The sequence below is a fragment of the Callorhinus ursinus genome, unplaced genomic scaffold, assembly GCF_003265705.2.
Source record: "Callorhinus ursinus isolate GAN/ISIS: 27379988/994484 unplaced genomic scaffold, GSC_fseal_2.0 scaffold34, whole genome shotgun sequence".
NCBI classification, from domain to species: Eukaryota; Metazoa; Chordata; class Mammalia; order Carnivora; family Otariidae; genus Callorhinus; species Callorhinus ursinus.
The window spans coordinates 4,270,366-4,294,730 of record NW_027397096.1 but is presented as its reverse complement, the minus strand read 5'-3'; the positions used below and the strand labels follow the sequence as shown (position 1 = coordinate 4,294,730).

The 24,365-nt window shown below is 55.4% G+C and overlaps 1 protein-coding gene and 1 long non-coding RNA gene across 6 annotated transcripts; one reads left to right on the top strand and one right to left on the bottom strand.

Annotated features, from left to right (window-relative positions):
• Positions 1–479: 479 nt before the first annotated feature.
• On the top strand, positions 480–24,079 carry SLC13A2 (solute carrier family 13 member 2). 5 transcript variants are annotated; one of them, XM_073879366.1, is made up of 13 exons: positions 487–622; positions 12,163–12,262; positions 15,346–15,474; positions 16,383–16,519; positions 16,639–16,853; positions 17,611–17,788; positions 17,891–18,013; positions 19,842–20,060; positions 20,261–20,349; positions 20,633–20,754; positions 21,902–22,063; positions 22,696–22,833; positions 23,360–24,079. In XM_073879366.1, the coding sequence occupies exons 3-13, from the start codon at positions 15,376–15,378 to the stop codon at positions 23,513–23,515; spliced, it is 1,638 nt and encodes a 545-aa protein (XP_073735467.1). In that variant the 5' UTR covers positions 487–622; positions 12,163–12,262; positions 15,346–15,375; the 3' UTR covers positions 23,516–24,079. The 5 variants fall into 5 exon arrangements, with proteins under 5 accessions (XP_073735466.1, XP_073735465.1, XP_073735467.1 ...); XM_073879367.1 differs by lacking the exons at positions 487–622; positions 12,163–12,262 and adding exons at positions 13,657–13,751; positions 14,234–14,348; XM_073879365.1 differs by lacking the exon at positions 12,163–12,262 and having other exon boundaries at positions 480–622; positions 16,639–16,844.
• LOC141370399 (uncharacterized) lies at positions 5,264–13,609 on the bottom strand. The gene is made up of 3 exons (XR_012374413.1): positions 13,522–13,609; positions 7,817–7,957; positions 5,264–5,453 (listed from the first exon to the last, which is right to left on the bottom strand). It is a non-coding gene; the product is annotated as an uncharacterized lncRNA (long non-coding RNA).
• Positions 24,080–24,365: the final 286 nt, after the last annotated feature.

Here is a 24,365-nt window from a genome sequence, read left to right as displayed (position 1 = left end):
GACTGGCCGGACTCAATCTTAGACTGGAAACTCCTGGAGGGCAGGGCGTCTGGAGGCAAGGCTGCCTCACTGGGCCCAGTAGGAACCGCTGTGCGGATAACCCGCTTTGGGGAAAAAAAAGGAGAGAGGGGAGGCTGAGCTGGCGGGGGGGGCAGGGGTCTTACCCCACAGAGGCTGGCTCTGGGGCTTCCCGGACACCCTTCCTTCTCCAGCTTCTCCAGAGGCAGCCCTTGGCAGCCTCCGCACACAGAAGGAGTTAACTTTGGGCTTCACGTCTTGGAAGAACCTAAAGCTTTTATTCCTTTCTTTGCCAAGTCTTCCTGATCTTTACACCTCCGGCAGGTCCCTCCTCCTTACTCTCACCTCCTGGACTCAGTCTGATTGCCAGGGTGGGTCAATGGTTAACACTCAACCAGCTTTATATAAGCTTGCCCTGGCTGGCTGCCTACCTGCTGCATCGCTCCTTCAGTTCAGTGGATCCCAGAGGCCACGGCTCCAGCAGCCCTCGCGGGTCCACACCATGGCCACCTGCTGGCAGGGCCTGTGGGCCTATCGCTCCTACCTGCTTGTGTTCTTCCTGCCCATTTTTCTGCTGCCCCTGCCCATCCTTGTCCCCACCAAGGTAAGGACTCCGGGTTTGCCTCCAAAGGGGTGCAGGGCAGTCTGGACGAGGGCTGGGCATCCTTAGGACCAGCATAGTTTACTCATCCTTCCCTGACCTGGGAATGAGGCTATGACCTCCTGGTCCTCCTGAGACTGAGGGTTGGGAGGTCAAAGGGGGCTTTTGCTTGGCACCCAGGATTAACAGCCCAAGGCGAATTGCTTAGGTGCACTCGAAATCTACTGCCTTGAGAGATAGGAAGCCAGTTTGGGAAAGGAGGTGCAAGAGGAGGCAGCTGGGGTTCTCTGCCTACTGTGTGCTCGCCCAGCCTTGCTGGGCTCAGTGGGGCGTGAGCGAGTGGGGCTGGCTGCTGGAGACCAGTGGAAAGGGAGTAGGAGGAAGCTGGCTTCGGGCCGTTTGTGCCTTTAAGAGTGCAACCAGAGAGCCGCCTGGTTGGCTCAGCCGGTTAAGGCTCTGCCTTCGGCTCAGGTCATGATCCCAGGGTCCTGGCATCGAGCCCCGCGTCTGGCTCCCTGCTCCAAGGGGAGCCTGCTTCTCCCTCTGCCGCGCTCCCTCTCTCTCTTTCAAATAAATAAATAAAATCTTAAAAAAAAAAAAGTGTAAAGAGGAAGAGCTCACCCTTGATCCCAAGGGCTAAGTCAGCTGAGGGAGAGGGGTAGGACCTGGACAAGGGGACCCTGCCAGCGGGCACCATAGACAGCGTACCTTGGATGGAGGGAGAGGGGCTACAGCCTCCTGCCTCCCTCCACCAAGCAGCAGGTACCGTAACTTCAGCTCCAATTTATTGGAGCCCCCACCACATGCCCTGGACTGTGCACCCAGTAACCCTTCCTCTCATCTTCCCCCTCCCCCTGACGGACCCTTCCTCTCATCTTAAGAGGCAAGCCTGACTACCCCATTTTACAGATGGGAAAAGTGAGGTTAAGTCACTTACCCAAATCCCAAGGCAGATTCTGGTTTCATGGAGCTTGGCTATAATACATTTTGGAGGGCCCCTTGTAAGTAAAAGACCATAAATTATGAATCTAAAATTATGGGGCTTTTGGGAAGGGTCAGTTCAGGAGGAGGGTTTTGAAGCTCAAGCTTCGGCCGGTAGGTCACAGACAGCGGCAGAGCTGGGGGTGTGGTCTAGCTTCTCTTCACCCTGCTGCCTCCTCGAGGCTGAGACGGGATCCTGGCCCCGGCCCCACCCACAGCCCCAGGCCTGCCCATTGAGCCATTATCATCCTTTTGTCACAAAAAGGGAAATCGAGGCAAGCTTTTTGTTCATGGTATCCCAAAGGGGTGAGAGAATGGGGATACCGTGGCCCACCTCTTGAGCCCCTGACACTTGGTAAGTGACAAGGCCTGGCTGACCTTTAAGACCCTCCTCTCGGGCCAAAGCCAGGGACAGCTCTGTGCTGGGGACCCATCCGATGGGTTTTCAGACAGCTTGGGCCAAGTGTGTTCACTGCAGGAGGAAGGACAGGCAGGGACCCTGATTCCCATTTCCCTCCTCAGGAAAGTGCAGCCCAGAAAGATTCAGCAACTTGCCTAGGGTCGCACAGGGAAGCCGGAGTCAGGAGAAGCCAGGCCCCCTGGCGGGAGGGCTAGGAGTCGGGAGCCCCCCGCCCCCCCAACCCCCACCCCAGCCCTGCTGCCTGCTTTGGCCTCACAGACGCTGTCATCCCTGTCCTGACTCAGATGAACTGTTCCCAGTCCTCCCTGTGGAGTCTGGCCCCTCGGCTCGGGCCCTGGAAACCAGCTCCTCTCAAGGACTTTATCCCCTGTCCAGCCCCATCAATTTTCCCCTCTCTCCTAATCTCTCCCATCAGCATACACTCTCTCTCACCAAAAAAACTAAACAGACCCTCCTTGAATCCCACAATCCCTCCACAGAGGCATGCTTTCTCTGTCTCTCTCAAGATGGAAGTCCTCCAAATCTGGCTGCACGGCACGGGTCTTTCCTTAAGACAGCTCCAGTCTCCAAGGGGCTACCTTCCACTCCCCCTCCCCCCCACCATCCCCACCCCCACCCCCCCACCCCCGATTCCCACTCTCTCCCTAGGTGACTTTGGCTGTCTGCATACTGACAACTCTCTAATCTTAACCCCAGCCCTAACCTCTAAACTCAGTATTACCCAGCTAACACTGGACACTTGCTCCTGAATCTTCTCTTTTATTTTATTTTATTTTTTCAAAGATTTTATTCATTTATTTGACAGAGAGAGCCACAGCGAGAGAGGGAACACAAGCAGGGGGAGCGGGAGAGGGAGAAGCAGGCTTCCTGCCGAGCAGGGAGCCCGATGCAGGGCTCGATGCAGGGCTCGATGCAGGGCTCGATGCAGGGCTCGATCCCAGGACCCCGGGATCACGACCTGAGCTGAAGGCAGATGCTTAACCCCTGAGCCACCCAGGCGCCCCTGAATCTTCTCTTTTAAACAGCATATGCTTCTACACTTACTATCCAAAACAACACCGCTTGCTCATCTTTTTCCAGCTGGCTCTTTCTGCTGTCTTACCAAGATGTGGTTCTACTTTCTACTTCCGAGCCACTCCTTTTTTTCTTTTTTTTTAATGTTTTATTTTTAAGTCATCTCTACACCCAACATGGGGCTCGAACTCACAACCCCGAGATCAAGAGTTGCACGCTCTACGCACTGAGCCAGCCAGGTGCCCCCAGAGCCATTCCTGATTCCTCTTTTTCCTTCATTTTCACGCGCACCAGCGGGTCCTGTTGACTCGAGATCCATGAGATACTCTGAATGGGATTGCTTGCCACTGCCTCCCACGTGGGTCCAGGCCGCCATCATTTCTCTCCTCTCCCTTCCCAGACCATTCTTCACCCAACCACTACCCTGTGGAAGCCCTTACACAGGCTTCTTGTCAAACTCGAAATAAAACCCAAACCTCTTAGAGTAGCCAGGAGTCCCTGGGCCTCCACTCCTGGAGACTCCGTGGTCCCCAATGCCTCCTACCTTCCCTCTTCGTTCACTCTTCTCCAGCCTCCCCCACTTTCTCCGCGTTCCTCAAATTGCTCGGTCTCCCTGCCTGGAGTCTTCTTTCCCAGATGACTGCTTCTCACTCCTTGGGTTTCAGCCTCCATCCACCTCCTCAGAAAAAGCCTTCCCTGACTGCCGCCAGTCAGGCTCTATTAGGAACCCCTGTTGATGCACTTGTTTATTTTCTATTTATTCTCCGACTACCTACACCAGACTGTAGGCTCCATGAGGGCAGGGACTTGGTCTTTTTCCATGCAGAATGCCCTGGCACATAATAGGTGCTCAACAAACACCTGTAGAATGAATGCAGGAATGTGGGCAAAGAGGACCTTGTGTTGCGTCCCCGCTGTCTGTAGTGAGTCGCCAAGCTTACCTCCATGCCCCTGGCCCCTGAAGTGGGAAGGAAGAGCCCCCCCACAAGGCTCAGACGGGTAGTCCATATTGTAACAGTCGATATTTACTGAGTATTTTTTACGTGCTAGCCATGGTGCCAAGCACTTCAAAGCACTAACCCATTTATGTCTCATAATAACCTCTGAGTTACTGTGAGGGTACTACTATTACCCCATTTTACAGACATATCAGTTGAGGCCCAGAGTAGTAATTTGTCTGAAGTCCCAGCTAGAGAAAGGCAAAGGCTAAACTGGAACCCGGCCTTGGGGGTCTCTGCCCGAGGCTGTCCAGAGATACAGGCTGGTGGCCCCGTTGTGAGTCACCTCTTGAGCCACCTACCCTCACATCCATCCAGCCATCAGCCAGTCCTCCCACTGTGCTGCAGTCCGATGAGCTCCTGCTCTGTGCTAGGGGTTACTGAAAAGGAGCAGAGGGTTCTGTCCTTAGGTTGCTGTCAGAGGAACATGTATTTACACAGAGATAGAGCTGGGAAGGCTCAGGAGCTCAGAGGAGGGAGCAAATTCTTCCCACTGAGTCAGGGGCGAACCCCAAGCGGGTGGCCTTTGAGTTGGGCCTTGAGGGCTGAGTGGGATGCTAACAGTCAGACGCATCCTTAGCAGGCGGGCCGGGTGAAGGCAGCTGCAGGAGCAAAGGTGTAGGGGCTGGACTCGTAGGGTGTGTTCCAGAAATAGCAACCGAATCCTGGAAGTGCTCGTCATCCTCTGGTGGTCCCAGGGGACAAGGGATAGTGGGGCCCGAGGCCTCCTCACTGCTCCCCCAACCCTGCAACCGGACAGTGAGGAAGCACCACGGGTGTGCCCCACACCTGACACCCGTCCATTCATTCGCCCACTCGCTCAGCCATCAGGGAGCACGTACTACGTCACAAGGACTGTTTAAGCGCAGGGGGATGGGGCTGGAAAGACATGCAGAAGCATATGCTGTGAAAACCGTAGGACAGGCTGTGACCATGGCTTAGGGCTGGGTTGCTCGGAATAGGGTGGTCAGGGAAGGCCTCCCGGAGCAATGATATTTACCCTCGGACCTGAACGGCAACTGAGAGCCAGTCAAGCACAGCTCTGAGCAAAGAGCCGTCCAGGCAGAACACACAGTGCAAAGGCCCGAGGCCAGGAGCGAGTTTGGCAAGCTGGAGGGATGAACAAGCCCAGCGTGGCATGGGGAGCTGAGCCAGGGGGAAGATGGTGTATGTTCAGTTAGAGAGGAAGGAGGAGGTGAGCCAGTGTTGTCAGCCCTGCAAGGCCAGGGGAAGGAGTGAGGATTTTTAGGGTCAAAAATGCTGGTTTCTGGGCGCCTGCTTCGGGCAGTTTGTGCCTTTAAGAGTGCAACCAGAGTTGTTAAGCGGCTGCCTTCGGCTCAGGTCATGATCCCAGGACTCGGCAGGAAGCCTGCTTCTCCCTCTCCCACTCCACCTGCTTGTGTTCCTGCTCTCGCTGTATCTGTCAAATAAATAAATAAAATCTTTAAAAAAAAAAATGCCGGTTTTCCCCCCTCCCCACGGGACCATCTGGAAAAACAGTCTCCTAGGGGCACAATGTTTGCCAGGACAGAGCTTAGCTAGAATCCAGATTGTATTTACAGGAAGAACAGAAGGCAGAATTTCTTAATCTGAATCAGCTGCACTCCTAGACTACACACACCGTACGTTGTGTTGCCTGCCCACGTGAGCTTTAAGACCCATATAATTAAAATACCCTGACTAAAAGCTATTCCTGAGCTCCAGAGACGGAGCAGGACTTAAGATGATTCACTGTGGCCATGAAGACTGAACGTGGAATCTGGACCTCAGTTCTGGGGTCCGCCTCTATCTTTTGAAACTTCCTGGCTCTTGGTCAAGAAGGCAGAGTCCAGGGAACAAAATGGATTTGGGAGCCAGACAGATGTGGGTCCAGATCCACTCTGTAGCATGTATAGCTTGTGACCTCACCAACCCTCTCCGCTCTAAGGGACTTAATGAAGATAGAACGAGAACCTGTGTACATGGGGTTCCTGGTGCCCAGGGCCTGGTACAGGGTGGTTCCCTGTGCTCTGTGCCTCTCGTCTGAATTCCTAGCCCCTGGAAAGTACAGATAGCCCCAGGCACTGCGTGGACACCCGACTTCTTTTCCAGAGATGACTTCTGTTCACAGAGGCTGTTGTCCTGATGAGGGAGCCTCGGTGTCCCCACCTGTGAATCAGGAAGGTGAGGTGCAGCTGGTCACCCGCACAAGAGCAGTGGGGTGTCATCCCTAAGTGTAGCCACCACCCGGAGACAGGTTTTCTGGCCTCTGGGGGGGCCTGGGAGCAGGATTAGGACTCAGCCTCCAAGGCCGGAAGGACGCCTGGAGGAGAGAGACGTCTCTCTCTTCCCCAGTCTGGACTTAGTTCCCAAATTATCAAATTATGTCCATGCCCATCAGCACCTGCTAGGTGAGGGTCAGGAATGGGGCAAACAAGGTAGAATCTTCAACACTAGTTTCCTGGATAGAACCCAGCGGCAAGGCCTGGGCTGTTGTGGGGCTCAAACACACGGAGTGCGGGAATGCTTTGCTCACAGTCACTCCTGCCTGCCATTTTGCTCTTCAGTGGACATAGGCAGACCTGGCCCCCAGCCCAAACTGGGAGGTCAGGACTCTTCCCCGCCACGTTTGTCTTCTCTGACACTCAGAGACCCATTGTTTCCCTGTGGCCTCTTAGAACAGAAGATGATGCAACACACTCATTCACACTGTGGTGCAGAACTAAAAACAAAGATCTCCGGAGTGAGATCAGGCAGAGGGAAGACAGGCAGCCAGCCAGCCTCCATCGCTTGCTTTTAGCAGAGCCTCAAAGGCCGGCTGGGGCCGGAATGCTTTCGAGTGGGAAAGGGGAGGCTTCGGGGGCGCCTCAACCGGGAGGCTGTTAGCAGGGGAAGCCGGAGGGGGCCGATCGATGCAGGGCATCCTGTGTGATTGCTTAGGGATGCGTATTTGGCTTTCACTGGTTGGTCCAGAGTTGGAAGTGGGGGTAGAGAGTGGGGGCGAAACAGGAAAGCTAGCCGTCATTGAGCAAATCCAGACTGTTTGGGCCAATTGCTGTAGAGGTTGTGGTTTGGCTACCCGGGCTGTTTGCTGCACACACTGCAGGACATATTTTTATATGCAGACTCGCCATCGTCGCCTTTGCAAATTCAGTCTCTTGAATTAAAGATTAGGTATTTAGCATGGGCCCAGTATTCCTGGAAAGAAGATCGCACACCCCGGCCTACTCTGCACCTCCTTCCGCAAGTCCCCTCAGCCCGCCTCCTCTCCCTGGGGGTCACTGCCGCGCATCTAGACACCCAGGGTGGGCACGTGAGAGCGTTATGCTCCCATTCCTCCCTATGCAAGCCATCAGCCCTCACCCAGACCCTGTCTTCTCCTACCCTCTCTGGAGTCTGTCCTTTCTATGTCCACTGCCATGACCTGCTCTGAGCCCCGCCATCTGCCAGCACGGCCTCCTAGGGCCTCCCGGGGCCCCCCAGCCTTCCATCCTGTGTCTTCCAATTTACCCGCCACAAGATAGCTGGTCTAAGCTCCCTATTTTCATCTTTATTTTATTTTAGATTTTGTTTATTTATTTGAGAGAGAGAGAGAGACAGAGATAGCAAGAGAGAACATGAGCAGGGAGGAGAGGGAGAAGCAGGCTCCCCGCTGAGGAGGGAGCCCCACGTGGGGCTTGATCCCGGGACTCCGGGATCATGACCTGAGCTGAAGGCACATGCTTAACTGACTGAGCCACCCAGGCGCTCCCCCCCAATTTTATCTTTAGATGATGTGCGTCTTTAATTAGATGGCACACTCACATCGTATGAAATTTGACGGTACCAAAGAGTGAAATGGAGAGGTCCTGCTCCTACCCTCAGCCCCGTGGCTGTCCAGAGGGCAGTCTCAGTGACCAGCATGGTGGCTATCCTCCAGAGCAGGGACTCCTCCTCCTTGGGAATCTGCGGGGAGAATTCAGGGAGTCTGTGAACTTAGATGGAAAAAAAACCAAAATCCCTATATTTTATTGTCAATAACCTCTAAAGAAAATTTAGCACTTCCTTCTGTTATGAATGTAGATAACAAACCACGGTAGTATTAACCATATCTTTGATTTTGCCGCCACAGTAGTATTAACCATATCTTTGATTTTGCCGCGGGGAAATCACAGATATTGTCACATTGCATTAGAGCTGTTGCAAGTACCTTGAAATACTGTTTAAGTTCCTCATGACTTTGCAGTTACAGTAACCATTAGCCAGTGAAGGTCTTATTAGCTGAGACAGAGTAACAGATATCATGACCTTGCCCATTTTTCATATTTTAACAACTGTATTTCAATATAATTGGTTTCCTTTCTAATTCTATGCATTTTACTTAATGTATTTAAAAACATGATTCTAAGGAGTTAGAAGGCTTCATCAGACAGAAAAGGGTAAGAATCCCTGAATCAGAGATTTTCCCACATATATACAAACACTTGTGCATATATTTTTTAAAATCACCTAGGGCATGGGGCGCCTGGGTGGCTCAGTCGGTTGAGCATCTGACTCTTTGGTTTGGGCTCAGGTCATGATCTCAGGGTCATGAGATCAAGCCCCAAGTCGGGCTTTGCACTGGGCGTGAAGCCTGTTTAGGATTCTCTCTCTCTCTCTGCCCTTGCTCATGTATGTTCTCTCTCTCCCTCCCTAAAGTAAATAAAATCATTTTTAAAAAATCACATTGAGTGGCATTAGTATAACCTCACCGTGTCACTCTCTCCTCTTAAAATCTTTTAAGGCCCTCACTTTTCACCACTGTCTTCCGGATAAAGTCCTAGATCTCCCCCAAGGCAGACAAGGCCTTTTCCAAGCGATATACCCCTCCAAGAATGCATCAAGATCTTTTATGCCTCATTCTGGTCCCTCTCTGCTCACTCCCTCACTTCAACACCTTTTGCCCACCCACCCACTGAACTCCTCTTCATCCCTCAACACCCGTTCAGTGTCCCCTCTGGAAGCCTTCCTCAGCCCAGACAAGACGGAGGCTCAGGGAAGGGCCGCTTCTCCTCTGGGATCCTACTCTGGACTCGCCTTTGCCACGGTTCTTGGCCGGCTGCCACCTAGTACCTCACCTCACCCCTAGACCTGGGAGTGCTCACTGCCAGCAGCATCCCCTGCTCACCAGGGGCAGAGGGGCAGTGGGAGTGACCCCCTGTGTGCCAAGCCATCTCCCCTCCCTGGGTTAACCTTCAATCACCAGGAGGAATAAGTGGTGACAGCTTGGAGACTACGGGCGTATTTGCAGCTGCCCAACAGCCCCGGGCTGCTCTGTGCCCGTCACGGGTAAAGGCCATGATGCCCACAGGTCCCACACCTTGCCCACACCCCGGGTCCAGAGTCTGCACTGGACTCTCTGGCACTTTCATCTCCATGTGTGCCTCGTGAGTCCACCCTGGTTCCCCAGGATCCCGGGAGTGCATTCATCTCCCAACACCAGCCCCACCATCTGCTCACCGCCATGGATGGTCCTTTGCGACATAGTCACATCCTTTATCCTTATAATAGCCCGATGAGGCAGGTGTTTCTTTTATTCCCATTTGCAGATAAGGAAACCACATAAAAGAGATAAATGTGTGTACAGCTGGAAATGATCAGTGTTACTTTTTTATTTTTTTCTTTATTTGAGAGAGAGACAGAGAGACAGAAATAGAGAGAGAGAGAGAGAGCATGAGCGGGGAGGAGAGGGAGAAGCAGACTCCTGACTCCCACGGAGCAGGGAGCCTGACCTGGGGCCCTGTCCCAGGCCCCCGGGATCATCACCTGAGCCCAAGGCCAGACTCTTAACCAACTGAGCCACCCAGGTGCCCCGATCAGTGTTGCTTACAAAAAAAGAAAAGAAAAAGCTGAGCGGGGTGCCCATAAAGCTGGGCCTGGGCATGCAGGTTTTCTGACCTCTGACCTGTGTTTCCCATTACAAAAGAAGCAAGCTGCCAGCCTTGGGGTTTGGAAGCCATCTGAACATTTATCTCTTCTGTCCACTGCTGGCTTTGCTGGGCAGCCCGCCCACCGTGGGCCTAGGGGCCAGCCCACATGGGGGCACTCGGAGTCCGGAGGGCCAGGGCTGGGCCTGACTCATGTCTGTGTCCCTAGTGCCTGGTGCTCTCATTCATGCATTCACACCGTCAACTCCACGTAGGTGCCTGATGGGGTGGGCAGAAACGGACTCGGGCCTAGCTCCCTAGAGAGTATGGTCTGATGAAAAAGGTTGATGTTCATCAAGAAATTCACGAAACAAAGTATTTAATTATAGCCTGTGATAAGTGCTATGCAGAAGACGGACAGGGGCTTAGTGTGTGAAAACGGGGAGTATAACCGAGCCTCGAACCCATGGAGGATTCCCTGAAAAAGGAATACTTGAGTTGAGATCTCAAGAATAAGTAGACAGCAGCTGGGCAAAGTGGGAAGAGAGGAAGTTACGTGTGTGCAAAGCCCCGTGGCTGGGAGGAGGGTGGAGTATTTGAGGAACTGGAAGAGGGCTAGTGTGGCTGGAGCAGAGAGCAAGGAGGAGAAGGCTCAAATCAGCCCTGAACTTCTCCCGAGAGCAGTGGGATACGTTGAGCTGCTTTGAGGTGAGTGTGTCCGTGTTGGAGGATTGGGGTGGATTAAACCAGACTTGTGACTTGAGACCACTCTGCCTGCAGCAAGGGGAAGAGATTTCAGGGGCAAGAGAGGAAGAGAGGTGAATGAGACCTTGTAGGAGTCTTGGTGACAGATGCTGGGGCTTGAACGAGGCTGGTGGCCGAGAGCTGGAGAGAAGTCAATGGGGGCATTTGAGGCATAGAACCAACAGGACTGCAGACCTGGAGTGGAGAGAGTATCTGTCCAATGAGTGCCTGATGAACAGTTGAGGGGCCCAGGGCTTGCCCCCCAGGGGGTCCCAGTAGCAGCAACTTCCTGGGGTAGAGGTGGGTGTAGCACAAGTGGGAAAGGGGGATTTCACACCCAGGCCAGCACCAGCCAAAGAGCCAGGGGTGAGACCCAGAGGTGAAAAGACTCACTTCCCTGTCCTCAGGAGCTCATAAAAGGATACTGAGAGAGGAGCAAATCCTCAGCCGAGGCACAGGGCTAGAGAGCACCTCCTCTGCCAGACAGGGCAAGGGGGAGGTAGTGACAGAGGGAGCAAGAAACATTAGCTGCCAGGGGAAAAAAAAACTCTTCCCTGCCGCTGTCTGAGCCAGCTCGGACAGCAGTGCAAGCTACGCGTACAGGATCGGAGTGCAGAGTTGCGCTGCGCCAGGAGCCCCAGGGAGCTGCCCTGGGCTGGAGCGTAAGCTGACCGGGTCCCACGCCAATAGGCTGCCAGCTGGGCTTGGCCAGCCCAGGTTCCTCCCTCACAACAGCAGGAGCGAGAACCACTGCCCCATGCAGATGTGAGGAGGAAACAGGAGAGAGAACGAGAATGCACGCAGAGCGCCCACCCAGCCACGCATGCCTGACCTCTGTCGACTCCTCACTGTGGCGCACAGTGCATCGCTGCGGCTTGTAGAGACCCCTGCTCCCGCCCAGAGAGGAATTCCTCTTGGAGATGGACCTAGAAGCTTAGGAGGTTCCCAAGGTGATTCAGGGAAGCCACAATAGTTGGTGCTAGACCATTTTTTTTCTTTCCCTTCACCTTAAGGCAGGTGTATAACCAGGACCCAAGGGAGCAGGAGCACCTGGCCATGAGGGCCCCGAACAGACCAGGTCGGGCCACTCGCCGCTGACAAAACCCAAAGGCAGAGAGACAAGTGGTGGCAAAACAAGAAAGGGATTCATTTCAACAAGGCTGACGCCGGGAAGGCAGCGGACTAGGGTCTCAAAGATGGTCTCCAGAGTGCTGGAAAGTGCAGCCAGGTTTCTATAAGGAAAATGTGGAAGAAAGGAAAGGTCCCTGCAGGTGGGCAGGAAAGGTCAGGTTGACCACCGTCTCGTGGGGTCAGTCACGCAGGTTCTTGCGGTTGTCAGGCAGTCCCTTTTGCTTGGGGGGTAGTTTTGGTTTCCATCACGGGACGCTTTGCCTGCATCCTTTTTGCCTGCGATAATAGATAAGCCGAAAGGAAGAACTGAGGGGCCTCTGGGTGGAGCAGTCAGTCGGTCATCTTATTCTTGGAATTCTCTTTTTCTTAAAGATTTATTTATTTATTCAGGAGAGAGGAAGAGCACGAGGGGAAGGGCAGAGGCACCGAGTGGAGCCCAACCTGGGGCTCGATCTCACGACCCTGAGATCGCGACCTGAGCCAAAACCAAGTTAGTCACCATTTCTTTTTCTTTTTCTTTTTTTTTTTTTTTAAGAGTTTGCTATTTATTTATTTGACAGAGAGAGACACAGCAAGAGAGGGAGCACAAGCAGGGGGAGTGGCAGGCAGAGGATAGAAGCGGGCTCCCCGCAGAGCAGGGAGCCCGATGCGGGGCTCGATCCCAGGACCCTGGGATCACGACCTGAGCCGAAGGCAGACGCTTAACCGACCGAGCCACCCAGGCGCCCCAGTTACTTTGAAATACAGTAATACAAATATGAAAAAGCCAATCGCAATTCAGAAATACAGGTAATTATGCACGCACGAAAGATCTAGCATTGGTATAACCACCGTAATGCCAAAACAAGTGATGGATAGAAACAATATTTTGAGATACATTTTGAGATAACGGCACCAACTGATCTGTGCCCGTACCTGATGGCTGATGGCCACGATCAAGGGCCTTTGTGACAAAATCACCCGCGCGACCAGTAACCACAGTATGGCTTTGTTGCCTATGTCTAGAGCCTTAGTTAGATGTTAGCACAAAGATGAAATCGTTTTCACTCAGATTCCTTGGAATTCCATGCCCCAGTTAAGAACCCTATGACCCAGGAAGAACAGGTCAGCAAGTTATGCTACAGCTGGACAAGACTGCCCAGGAGGATGGGGACACAGGCCAGGGCCACCTGGGCCAGAGAGAGTATGAGGACACAGGGCTAGAGCCACCTGGGCCAGAGAAGGCTTCTGGATGGGACTTTGAACCTGGTTTTGGGTTTGATCCAGAGACAGACGACAAGGAGACGGACTTGGGGAAGTTGTAAAGGGGTAGTAGGGGAGCCATAGACAGAACACACTGGAGCTCCCAGGGTCGGGGTTAACTATCAACAGCTCTCTCTGGAGCACGGGAATGGGGTCTCAGAAGGGAAAGTTTGGGGTTTGAGTTTACCTGCCCGGAGCTTGATGGCAGGAAGTGGCAGTCCCCAGGAAGGACAGTTCTGTTGGAATCCAGAGCCCCGGCCCATCCCCATACACCCCACTAGTCGCTGTGAACCTGAGGCTGGAGGGCACCCCCCCAACTATAAAGGGATGGAGCTCAGGGTAGAAAGAGAAAGCTGAGGCTCAAGAACCACGTGGCCTGGCTTCTTCACTTGCTGACATGTAATGCTGAGACACTGACTTCATTTATTTGTGCCTTTGTTTCTTCATCTGTGGAGTGGGACCCATAGTCAGTCATTACCTCCCCAAGCCATGAAATGCGACAATCACCTGAAGCATGGGGCGCCCAAGGCCTGGCGCGGAGCAGTCCTCGGGGTACTTCTGCTGTCCTTAGCAGCTCTTTCTTCTTAAATCAGCAGTGACTGGGCAGCCCAGCCCCCTCCTTGTCTCTGGCCAGAGAATTCCGAGTCAGTTGTGGGGAGGGGACTCCAGGGTCCTGGGGTCTGGCCTGCCCTTAGCCCCAGGGGAGGATGAGTAACTGGCCGCCACCTCCCTTGCAGGTGAGGAAGGGCTTGAGAACAGCAACTTCAGCAGAACTGGCCTCTTGCTTGGGGCGGGGGGGCGGGGGGGGGGGGGGGGGTGTATCTCTGGGCGAAGGTCAGGGTGGCCCCACCCCTGGAGCCAAAGAGTTCACGTCCAGGGTGAGGAGAGCTGGTGGAAGTTTCGTGATGAGAAAGTGAGCCTGACGTCAGGCAGACAGACCTGGCTCTACAGTGGGGTGCGCAGGCTGCGTGCTCCTCCACTCCAGCGGTTCCCAGAACACCGGGGAAACGCCCTTGGAGTTCTGCAGTCTGGACGCCTTGCCTGGGTTCAATTCTGGCTCTGCCACTCCCCAGTTCTGTGACCTTGAGCAAGCCACTTACCCTCTAGAGCTCCTCTAGGTCCTGGGCCCACCACACCCACCTCCAGGGCTGTTTGAGTTACCTGAAAACACCCAGCTCCTAAAAGTTGCTCCATAAACAGCAGCTTCCTCTTCTCCCAGGCTACCACCGGGGACCCTCCCCAAGCTTCAGGGCACTAAGGGCAGGAGGTACTCAGGGGTGAGCACGGCCGAGCACCAGGTGTAAAAACAAGAAGGGGCAAGGCAGTTAAGACAGGTGAGAGAGAAGACCTCCCAGCCCGTTGCCCCAGCACACAGCCCGGCAGCCCCTCCCACAAAGAGTGGGCAGGTGCCCCAGAGGCCTCCTTCTAGCTAATGATTCTCCTGCCCTCCCTCCGGTGGCCCCATGATGCTGGAGGCTGACTGCCATTTCTGCCCCAGGTCCCCTCCCAGGTCTGAGATCCGGTCTCTCTAGACTCAAAAGGAGGCCCCGTGAAAGAAAGAGGAGCTTCTGGTGCCCAAAGACTGGCAAGACGATGACCCAGGGTTTCCCCTCCAATTCCCCGCACAACTCAGGGAGGGGGATCCTTTTTACATATTCTGTAAATGTGTATGGCAGCTCCCGGAATTGTGTGATGCTATAGTCATGTCAGGCTTGCTGGGAAGGAGACCTCCCAGCATTCCTAAATTTCCCAGTGGTTCATTCATTCAGAAAAGATTTGCTCTGAAGCCTGCTGGGTCCTGAGCTCCAAGCACCCAGATGCCACAAAAACGACTCTGTCCTCATGGAGCTCCCCTTCTGGGAGAGGGAACGAACATTCATTGCATCAGCCTACAAATAGATTCTTGCGGGCTCTGACAAAGCCAGGGAAGGCCAGGGTGCCAGGCAGGAGTCCACACTGACCAGGCCCCAGTCTCATCCAGATGAGCCCCCATCTCATGTAGGGGATCCTCACTTTGGCCCCCTGCAGTCCCCTCGGGCTGGGTGGGGCCTGATACCCAACTCTAGGCTCTCCAGTCCTTCCCGTGTGGCTGGATTATAACGTCTGGCCTCCCCAAGGTCAAAGACAAGGTGGTGAGTGCCTTGCTTTATTTTTTATTTCCGTTTTGAAATGGGAGCTTGGACTCAGGAATCAACGACTGTGGGTTTCACAGGCTCTCCCTACACTGTTACCAATGGCCTGTTTTCTCTGGGGGCAAGAGGTGACATGACTCTGGGACGCAGGCCTGCCCCCTCCAGCAGCTCTGCTACCCCCCCCCCCTCCCGCCCACAGGAAGCCTACTGTGCCTACTCCATTATCCTCATGGCACTCTTCTGGTGTACCGAGGCTCTGCCCCTGGCTGTCACCGCCCTCTTCCCCATCATCCTGTACCCCATGATGGGCATAATGGATGCCTCCGAGGTAAGGCTCCTGGTAGGGAGGGGGGGTCTGCCCTAAAACACTGGTGATGGAGGAAGCCTCATCACAGGCAGGACACACAGAAGAGTCCAGGTCAGGGAGCACTAAGGATAGAGTCAGCTAGAAGATGGCAGGGCTGGGGGTGGGCGAGGGTACATTCTAGAAATGCCGAGTGCATGGTCGGTGTTGAGAATTAATTCGGAGTGGATCAGGTGTAGGCCTTGAAAGTCAGCTAAAGAACTTGTATTGTCCTGGGTTAATGGCTCTGAAACGTGAGCAGCATGCATGTCTCAGGACCACCTGCAGGGCTGGTGAAAAACACAGACTGCTGGGCCCGACCCCAGAGTTTCAGAAGCAGTAGACCTAGGGCAGGGCCTGAGCATTTCGTTCCTAGCAAACTCCAGGTTGGGGTTGATGCCGGCTTATGGACCACACTTGGAGAACCACTGCTATACTTTCTAGTATCAGCACTAAATTCTCTATGTCCCAGTCCATGGCTTGAAAAATGACTGGAATCAGGCTCAATTATCTCCCACTCATTTCTGAGGGGAGAAAGAAAGTGTTTGGCAGGAAGAGAGGAACCCGGTTATTTATTTATTTTTTTTTAAGATTTTATTTATTTATGTGACAGAGAGAGTGAGCACAAGCAAGGGGAGGGGGAGAGGGAGAAGCAGGGAGTCCGACACAGGACCCCGGGATCATGACCTGAGCCAAAGGCAGTCACTTAACTGACTGAGCCACCCAGGCGCCCAGGAACCTGGTTAATTTTAAATGGAAGATAATCCAAAGACCATTTCTACTTGGTTCTGAGAGCCCAGGAGACCAACCTGTGTTTGTGGGAATGTCAGTGACTGTAGCCTGTAAGGCCAGGGGCATGGGAGACACCCCTTCCTGCTGTCCCTGCCTGCCAGGTCTGCATCGAGTATTTAAAGGACAGCAACATCCTGTTCATCGGGGGGCTGCTGATGGCCATTGCCGTGGAGCACTGGAACCTGCACAAACGCATTGCTCTCCGTGTGCTCCTCATCATTGGGGTGCGGCCGGCCCTGTGAGTTCCCACAAGCCAGGACTGGAGAACCTGGAGCGGGTGGGGTGCTGGGGATCCAGTCCCTGAAGGGGACACTGGAACACCAGCCAGCGGGTCCGCCCGTCTCCATCTGTCCCTAGGCTGCTCTTGGGCTTCATGTTGGTCACAGCCTTCCTGTCCATGTGGATTAGTAACACGGCCACCACAGCCATGATGGTGCCCATCGCGCACGCCGTTCTGGATCAGTTGCACAGAACGCCCACGGGCAAGGACGTGGAGGAAGGCAGCGACAACCCCACCTTTGAACTCCAGGAACCAAGTCCCCAGAAGAAGGAGACCAAGTTTGGTGAGAAAGGTGAAGCTTGACCCCGCTCTGCCCCAACCCCACCACCACCACCTCCCCCAGCTCTTGGGGAGGGTCTGAGGTGACATCCATGACAGGGGTGGTCATCTCGGAGCTTTCAGGGAGAGAAAAGGGAGACGTGCAGCGACCAACTTGCCCTGGCTCGCCCAAGACTGTCCCTAGTTTTATTCTTTTTATTTATTTTTTAAAGATTTTATTTATTTACTTGAGAGAGAGAGAGCCCAAGCAGGGAGGGGGCAGAGGGAGAAGGAGAAGCAGACTCCCGCTGAGCAGGAAGCCTGATGTGGGACTCGATCCCAGGACCCCGGGACCATGACCTGAGCCGAAGGCAGACACCCACCCAACTGAACCACCCAGGGGTGCCCCTGTCCCTAGTTTTAAAATGAAAAACCCCATGTTCTGAGAATCCCTTCAGTGCAGGGCCAAACAAGATGCCAGGTCACCCTGGGGGGCAGAGAGCTGGAGTCTGGGTGGGCTGTCAGGGATCCAGGCTCCCTTCATCCTGTGTGCTTTGGATAATCCTCTTGCATTCTCTGTGCCTCAGTTTCCCTCTCTCAAGAGAGGTTGGGCCAGGTGATGTCTGAGGGTTGAGCCAGCCTGAGACCTCAGGGAGTGCAAGCCCTTGCAGACCTGGACGCAGCCTCTGCACCTCCCACCCCCGAGCCCCACCCCCCACCCCAGCCTGGGTCTAGGCTGCTCACTGGCAAGGCCCGCCCCGCCAGCCAGCGGAGCTCTCCTTTGTTCCCAGATAACGGGCAGGTGCACCCTGTCCCAGCCGCATCTTTAGAGCCCACGGCACAACAGCCGGAGGAGCTCCGCTTCAGCCAGGGCATGAGCCTGTGCGTGTGCTACTCCGCCAGCATCGGGGGCATCGCCACACTGACCGGCACCACGCCTAACCTGGTGCTGCAAGGCCAGGTCAACTCGTGAGTGCCCGGGGGCAGAGTCGGGGCGGCGGGGGGGGGGGGGGAGCGGGAAGGGGGAGGCGCCTGGGGCAATGTCATGCGACAGCCCGCACCCCCCATCAGGCTCTTCCCCCAGAACGGCAACGTGGTGAACTTTGCCTCCTGGTTCGGCTTTGCCTTCCCCGCCATGGCCATCTTGCTGCTGCTTTCCTGGCTGTGGCTGCAGATCCTCTTCCTGGGGTTCAAGTAAGTGGTGGTGGGAGTGAAAGAAGCCCGGGGGCCTGCCCTTACCCTCCAGGAGATTCCAGTTGAGTAACCGGGTAGCCATTGTGGCAAAGGGTATAATCACGGACCCACTGAGAAGGCCTCTCTGTGCACTTGTCCCGACCATGTGAGAGATTGACTGGGTGGAGACTATTATCCCATTTAGCAGATGAGCAAACTGAGGCTCCTTAGAGGGGTGTACAACTAGATTTGTCAATGCTGAGTTTGAAAACTAGGTCTCCTGATGCCCAGGCCAGATCCACTCCATAATGCTCCTCGGTCCTTTGGTAAATGCTTAAGGAGCACACAGTGAACATGGTCAGTTACAAAAGCATTTGTTGTGCTCTTACCGGACATCTGGCCCTGCGCGAGGCACTGAGAATACGAGAGGATATTAGGCACAGCCCCTGTCCTTGGAGCTCACCATCTAATGGGTGGCGGTGTGGTGGGGGCCGTGACAGAGGGAAGCCTGGGGGCTGTGGGAACACAGCCCAGGATAGTGGCAATCCCAGAATGCCCCTGGGGGACGTGACGTCTGAACCGAATCTTGTAGAATGAGAAGCCAGCCAGGTAGAGAATGGGGTAAAGGCATTCCGGGCAGTAAGAACAGCTTACACAAAGGTGCAGAGGCAAGAAAAAGCGTGTATTTGGGAAAACTCTAGTTCTACTGGTTGAAACGTAAGTGCAAAAAGGAATATCAGGAGTTGAAGCTGGAGAAGTAGGCAGGGAAAGATGATGGAGGATCCCGTGTGCCGCATCAAGGGTTGGGACCTTGTCCTTGAGGCCAAGAGTAGTAAATAGGTTTTATTCTTACTTCCAACCCTGAGTTACTGGTAGTGACCCGAGGTCTGAGTTGACAATCTGGTGAGACCTCGCCAGAGCTCAGTTGGAATTGAGCCTGGGATCGACTGGTGATGTCTGCTACCAGTGTGGGCTGAGAGTAGTGATAAAGGTGGTATTGTGGTAGGCGTTATTTGACTTTCCTGCTCAGGTGGCAGTGGTGGGAGGGTGAGGATGGAAGGGGGGGGACATTGAAAGTTTTTAAGTATTGTTGCTGTACTTTGGAACACTCACTTGGACATGTGCAAGGCGGCTGGATCGAGGCTGGGGGCTGGTACAAAGCTAGGTGATAGTCAAAGAGACCCCCATATGCAGGGCACCGTGGGACATTCAACGATGTGTGAGGTAGATGGTCTTTGCCACTGAGAAATTCACAGCCCATCAGGGGAGTTGAGAGTTGCCCAAGTGGAAAGTTAAAAGTCAACCTAAGTTAAGCAAGGGGCACACAGAAGTGGGCGGTCGTCTCCTGTGCCCCTAAGAATGATGTGGGTGGGGCTAGGCTGGCAGGGGATGCCCAGAAGCAGGTAGGAGAGGGAGGGAAGGATTTCCTGAAAGGCTGCTGGAGGAGGGGAGTGGTGAATTGGGGCCAGAAGGAGTCGTGGGGTCCAGGCCTCTAGATTCTCCTCCCTCTGGGCAAGGGAGGGCTTAGCGCAAGAAAATCTCTGGAGGGAAAAGGGGTCATTGGGACAGATGGAGCAGGGCTAAGCATGGGGAAACTGGCCCCTGGAGCCCCAGACTTGCCTCTGCTAAATAAGAACCATGACCACCCCCCCCCCCCCCCCCCCCCCCACCCCCCCGCCGAGAGTCTTCAGCTTTTCTTTCAAAACCTTGGGTGGGGCCAGGGTCTTCATGTAGCAACCCTAAGGTGGCCTCTGCAGGCATCAGCATATCACAGGGGCTCAGAGTCCCTTGCCCCCCTGCCTGATGCGGGGTCCTCAGGAGCTGCCCCACCCCCCACCTCTGCCTGCAGCTTCCGGAAGAACTTTGGCATTGGGGGACAGGCACAGGAGAGAGCACGGGCAGCCTTCCGCGTCATCCAAACAGAACACAAGCTCCTGGGCCCCATGACCTTTGCAGAAAAGGCTGTCTCTCTCCTCTTTGTCACCTTGGTGGTGCTGTGGTTCACCCGGGAGCCGGGCTTTTTCGTTGGCTGGGGCAACCTGGCTTTTCCCGATAAGGACGGAAAGAGGTGAGCATTCTTGGGGAGAGGGGGATACTTCTGGGGCTCACCTGGCTAAGGGAGGAGGGAAGGAAGCAGGGCCCCTGGTGCAGACCAGGAGGTGATATGGTGGGGAAGACTTGCTGGGAGGGGCTCCTCTCCATCGCCATTCCACCCTATGACCCTGCGCAGCCTGGAGCCTAAGCCTGCTCTCCTTGCCCTGCCCACAGCATGGCATCTGATGGAACAGTGGCCATCTTCATTGGCATAATTCTGTTCTTGGTGCCCTCCAAGATCCCAGGGCTGACTCCGGATCCAGGTAAGAACCTGGACTGGGGCAGGGAGGGGCCTCTGGGCAGCCCCTGCCTTCTAGCATGGAATGAGCCTTCAACCACACTTGACAGGAACAGTCAAAGCCCAGACAGGTTGGGATGACTTGCCAAAAGTGCAGGGACTCAGGGACAAAGTAAGGATGCTGCAGAACTGGGGGTCCCTCTCCCGCCTGCAGTAAGCTCGGGTAGGGACTCACAGGGAGACCCAAGTGGAGGGGAGGAAAAACCTGTTGGCTCTTGGTGATCCGTCCTCCTCTGCTTGGGAAATAGAAAACCCGGGGAGGCTGAAGGCCCCTCCTGCCCTCCTCAACTGGAAGACGGTGAATGAGAAGATGCCCTGGAATATCGTCTTCCTGCTGGGGGGCGGCTTTGCCCTGGCCAAGGGCAGCGAGGTGAGAAAGCCCGCCCCCTCCGCAGCCTGTTGGAGGGGGACCCTGCGGCAGGGAAAGAGGTGCCCTGCTCCTATCCCACACAGGGGATCCCCACTTAGGAGCCTCCTGGTGGGCAGAGCCCCGGCAGCAGCTGGAGAGGCAGGTTAGAGCTCCGTCTAAGGGAGGGGGAGGAAACACAGGCCATAAGGACCTCTGCCTGTTAGGGTCTCAAAGTCAAAGGCAAGGCAGGCTCCTCTGGTGGGCAGGGACTGTTCTCAGTGCCAACCCCGCCCCGCCCCCACTCCACCGGCCTCACCCTCCGCCAGACGGAGAACGCAACAGCTTCAGCACCGGGGAGTAGCGAGCTTTGGGTGGACGCAGTTGGCCCGCTGAGGCCACCAGGGGGCGCCATGGTCACACCCAGCCAGGCTATAGGGACCGGAGAGCGCTTCATTCCCCAGAGCCTCCATCCAGGAGGGAAATCCCTGAACCCGCCTGCGCCCCTGGGCCTCCGTGTTCTGGCTAAGCTCGTTGACTGCACGGACAGGAGGCAGCTTCCCTGGGTCAGGGATCGGTGCCAGGGACTCCTGGATCGGAGGTTAGTTTTCACGGACTGTGGCAAGCACTGTGCCGCGTGCTGAGTGGGCAGCATTGTGTGAGACAAAGTCCCAGTGCCCTGGGACTCACAGTCTGGCAGTACACACGTGGACAGGGAAAGACCTGGGAGCCCTCATGACCCTGTGGGCTGTCCCCATTCTCCTGTCAGCCTCTTCCCAGCATCTATACCCAGGGCCCTTCCCCCTTCTCGCTCCTTGCCCGTCTGCTGGGCTGGAGGAGGCCCGGAGAGGACTGAGGGTGGCCAGGGAGCTCCCAAGAGCTGTTGGGAGAACAGGAGTAAAAGGAGTTAAAATCTTTCCTCCCACCACGTCCCAGGCTTCCCAGGAAGGCCCTTTGGCCCCATCTCCCGGCTCCTCATCTGACCCTTCTCCCCACAGCCAAGCGTTCTTCAAAATCACCAGAGGGGCCTCTTGGTTCTGGCTGGGTCTTATCTTCCTTCCCAAGCAGACCCGACTTCTGAAGGCTCTGGAGAGGTGGGGGCAGGAGCAGGGCCCTCTCGGAGCCCCCCCGGAATCTCACCCTCTCCCACACTATCTTCCTCTGCCTACAGAAATCAGGACTGTCCGAGTGGCTGGGGGACAAGCTGACCCCACTACAGAATGTGCCATCTCCCGCCATTGCCTTCATCATCTGCCTCCTGATTGCCACCTTCACTGAGTGCACCAGCAATGTGGCCACCACCACACTTTTCCTGCCCATTCTGGCCTCCATGGTGAGCTGGTCCCGCAGACACACTTCCTCCAGGCAGCCCTCCTGCCCACCCCATCCAGGGGCCCCACCTGCAGGTCAGAGGGAAACTGTGTGCACCTCCTCTCACTTGCGGGAGAAGACCCCTGAGCTTCCACCCTTCCCCAGACTCTTCAGCTACCTCGGGCCCCAAGGCTCTCTGGCCCCTGACTCACTCCATCCCTGGTGAAGTCACGCCTTGAGTATCCGGATAAGCCTCATTGGTGGCCTCGCCCACCTCCCTGGCCCAGTCCCTGTTCTGGTCAGTCCTGAGGTGACAGGTTGAAATGACTCCCTGGAGCGTCCCCAGCCCCTTCCTCCCCTGGCGCGTTCCCGCAGCCTTTGATGACACCCTGGAGCCCCTTTGAGATCCGTTTTATGGGCCCCTCCTCTCACCACGCCCCACTGGGCAGGGCCGCACACTCATCCCCTCCAGAGAGGTCAAGGGGCCCTTCCCAGGTCACCCAGGGCCTCCTGGCAAAAGTGGTGGGTTCGTGGCCAGAGTGCATGTTGTTGGCGGGTTGTCCTCCAGAGAGGGGAAGCAGGAGAATTGGGGGCCACGTCTTCCTCTCTGGGATGGGGACTGAGATCAGTTCTCCCCACTGTCTCCCCATCCAGGCTCAGGCCATCTGCCTCCACCCTCTCTATGTCATGCTTCCCTGCACACTGGCCGCCTCCCTAGCTTTCATGCTGCCTGTGGCCACCCCCCCCAATGCCATTGTCTTCTCTTTTGGAGGTCTCAAAGTGTCCGATATGGTGAGTAGCAGTGGGGCTGGAATGCTTCGGCACCCCGCCCTGTTCTGTCTTTCCTTCTTGGTGGACCACAAAGTAGCTTAAAGCCACTGAGGCTCTCAGAGTTAAGAGTGAATCCTGTCTGGGGCGGGGGGGCTGGAGAGGGGGCAGCAGGGGAGGTTGCACCATGATCCCCAGTTGGAGCATCTTTAGACCCTGCCAAACCCCAGAACATGTGAGAGGGAAAGGAGAGGGTGAGGAATTTAGGGGAGGCTCCAAGGTACGAGGCACCTGCCCCCAGGGAGATGGACTCAGGGAGAACAGAGCCCAAGGCCCTGAAAGCTCATGAAGGGCTTCCTTTTCCCTCCTTAGCACTGGGATGAAAGCAAGGGGCAGGGGCACTTCCTAGTGCTGCAGGTCAGACCCACAAGAAGATTTCTCAGGGAGAGTTTTGCCAGTAAGAGAGCTCCCGAGCCCCTCTGAGCCCCTAAGAGATAGGTTCTGGCCCAGCTCAGCAACTGGTCACTCAGACTGGCTCTCCTTACACCAGGCCCGGACAGGATTCCTGCTCAACATCATCGGAGTCCTGGTCATCACACTGGCCATCAACAGCTGGAGCTACCCCATCTTCAACTTGCACACCTTCCCCTCCTGGGCTGACACCAACAACACGGCCAACTGCCTGGCCACAACACCTAGGCCCTAGACCAGGGTATGATCTGGCCAAGACCAGGAAGACCCACCTGTTCGTATTCCTCTGAGCCAGGAGGGGACACCCAGGCTCTAAGCCAAACCTTGAGAGAAAGCACATATATACAGAACCTCGTGTGTGTGTCTGTAAGGAAGGGGTGTGTGTGCTCAGTGCTTCGTTTCTGAGGAAAATGTGTGTGTGAGCGTGTGTGTGTGTGCGCGCGTGTGTGTGTGTGTGTGGATGGCGTGTCACGTGAGGATGCCTGAGAGGGGGTTTGTCGTGTGTGCACATGGCCCTCGGTGCGCGTGCTTGGCAGTGCGCATGTGTGGGTTCTCGGACCGTACAACATGCCCTCTCTAGCACTCCGGGTCCTCGTCTCCCCCGCTTGGTGGGTGACCAGACCCCTTTGCACTGTATTTATTGAAATTTGGGGTTGGGGTAGCCTGGGGAGCAGGGCCTACCAGCAGCTGCCATGGCAACAGCCTCTGGGACCAGCCCAGCTACTGAGGTCTCCCCAGCTCCTCAGGTTTAGGGAGAGGGATGGAATATTAGCCACATTAAAGTCTTTTTTCCAGTAAAGTCTGGGCTGGTTTTTCATGGCACTCTCCGGGGCTGGTCCACAACATGGTTCAGGCCCCAGTTTGGGGAGTATGGTGGGAGGGGACTTTGCCTCTCTCCTGTATGGTGGCCCCCTTGGCACCTCTCCCACCCAAGGGAGAAGGTAATGGCCAGGAAGCCCTGCCAAGGCCGACTGGAGTGGGCGCAGCCACCCAGGAAAGCAGCACTGACATCACCGGCCCCGGCTAATTGGAGGTTGCCAGTCCCTGCGTGTCTTTGGGAAAACCGGCCTCCCCGTTCCCAGAGC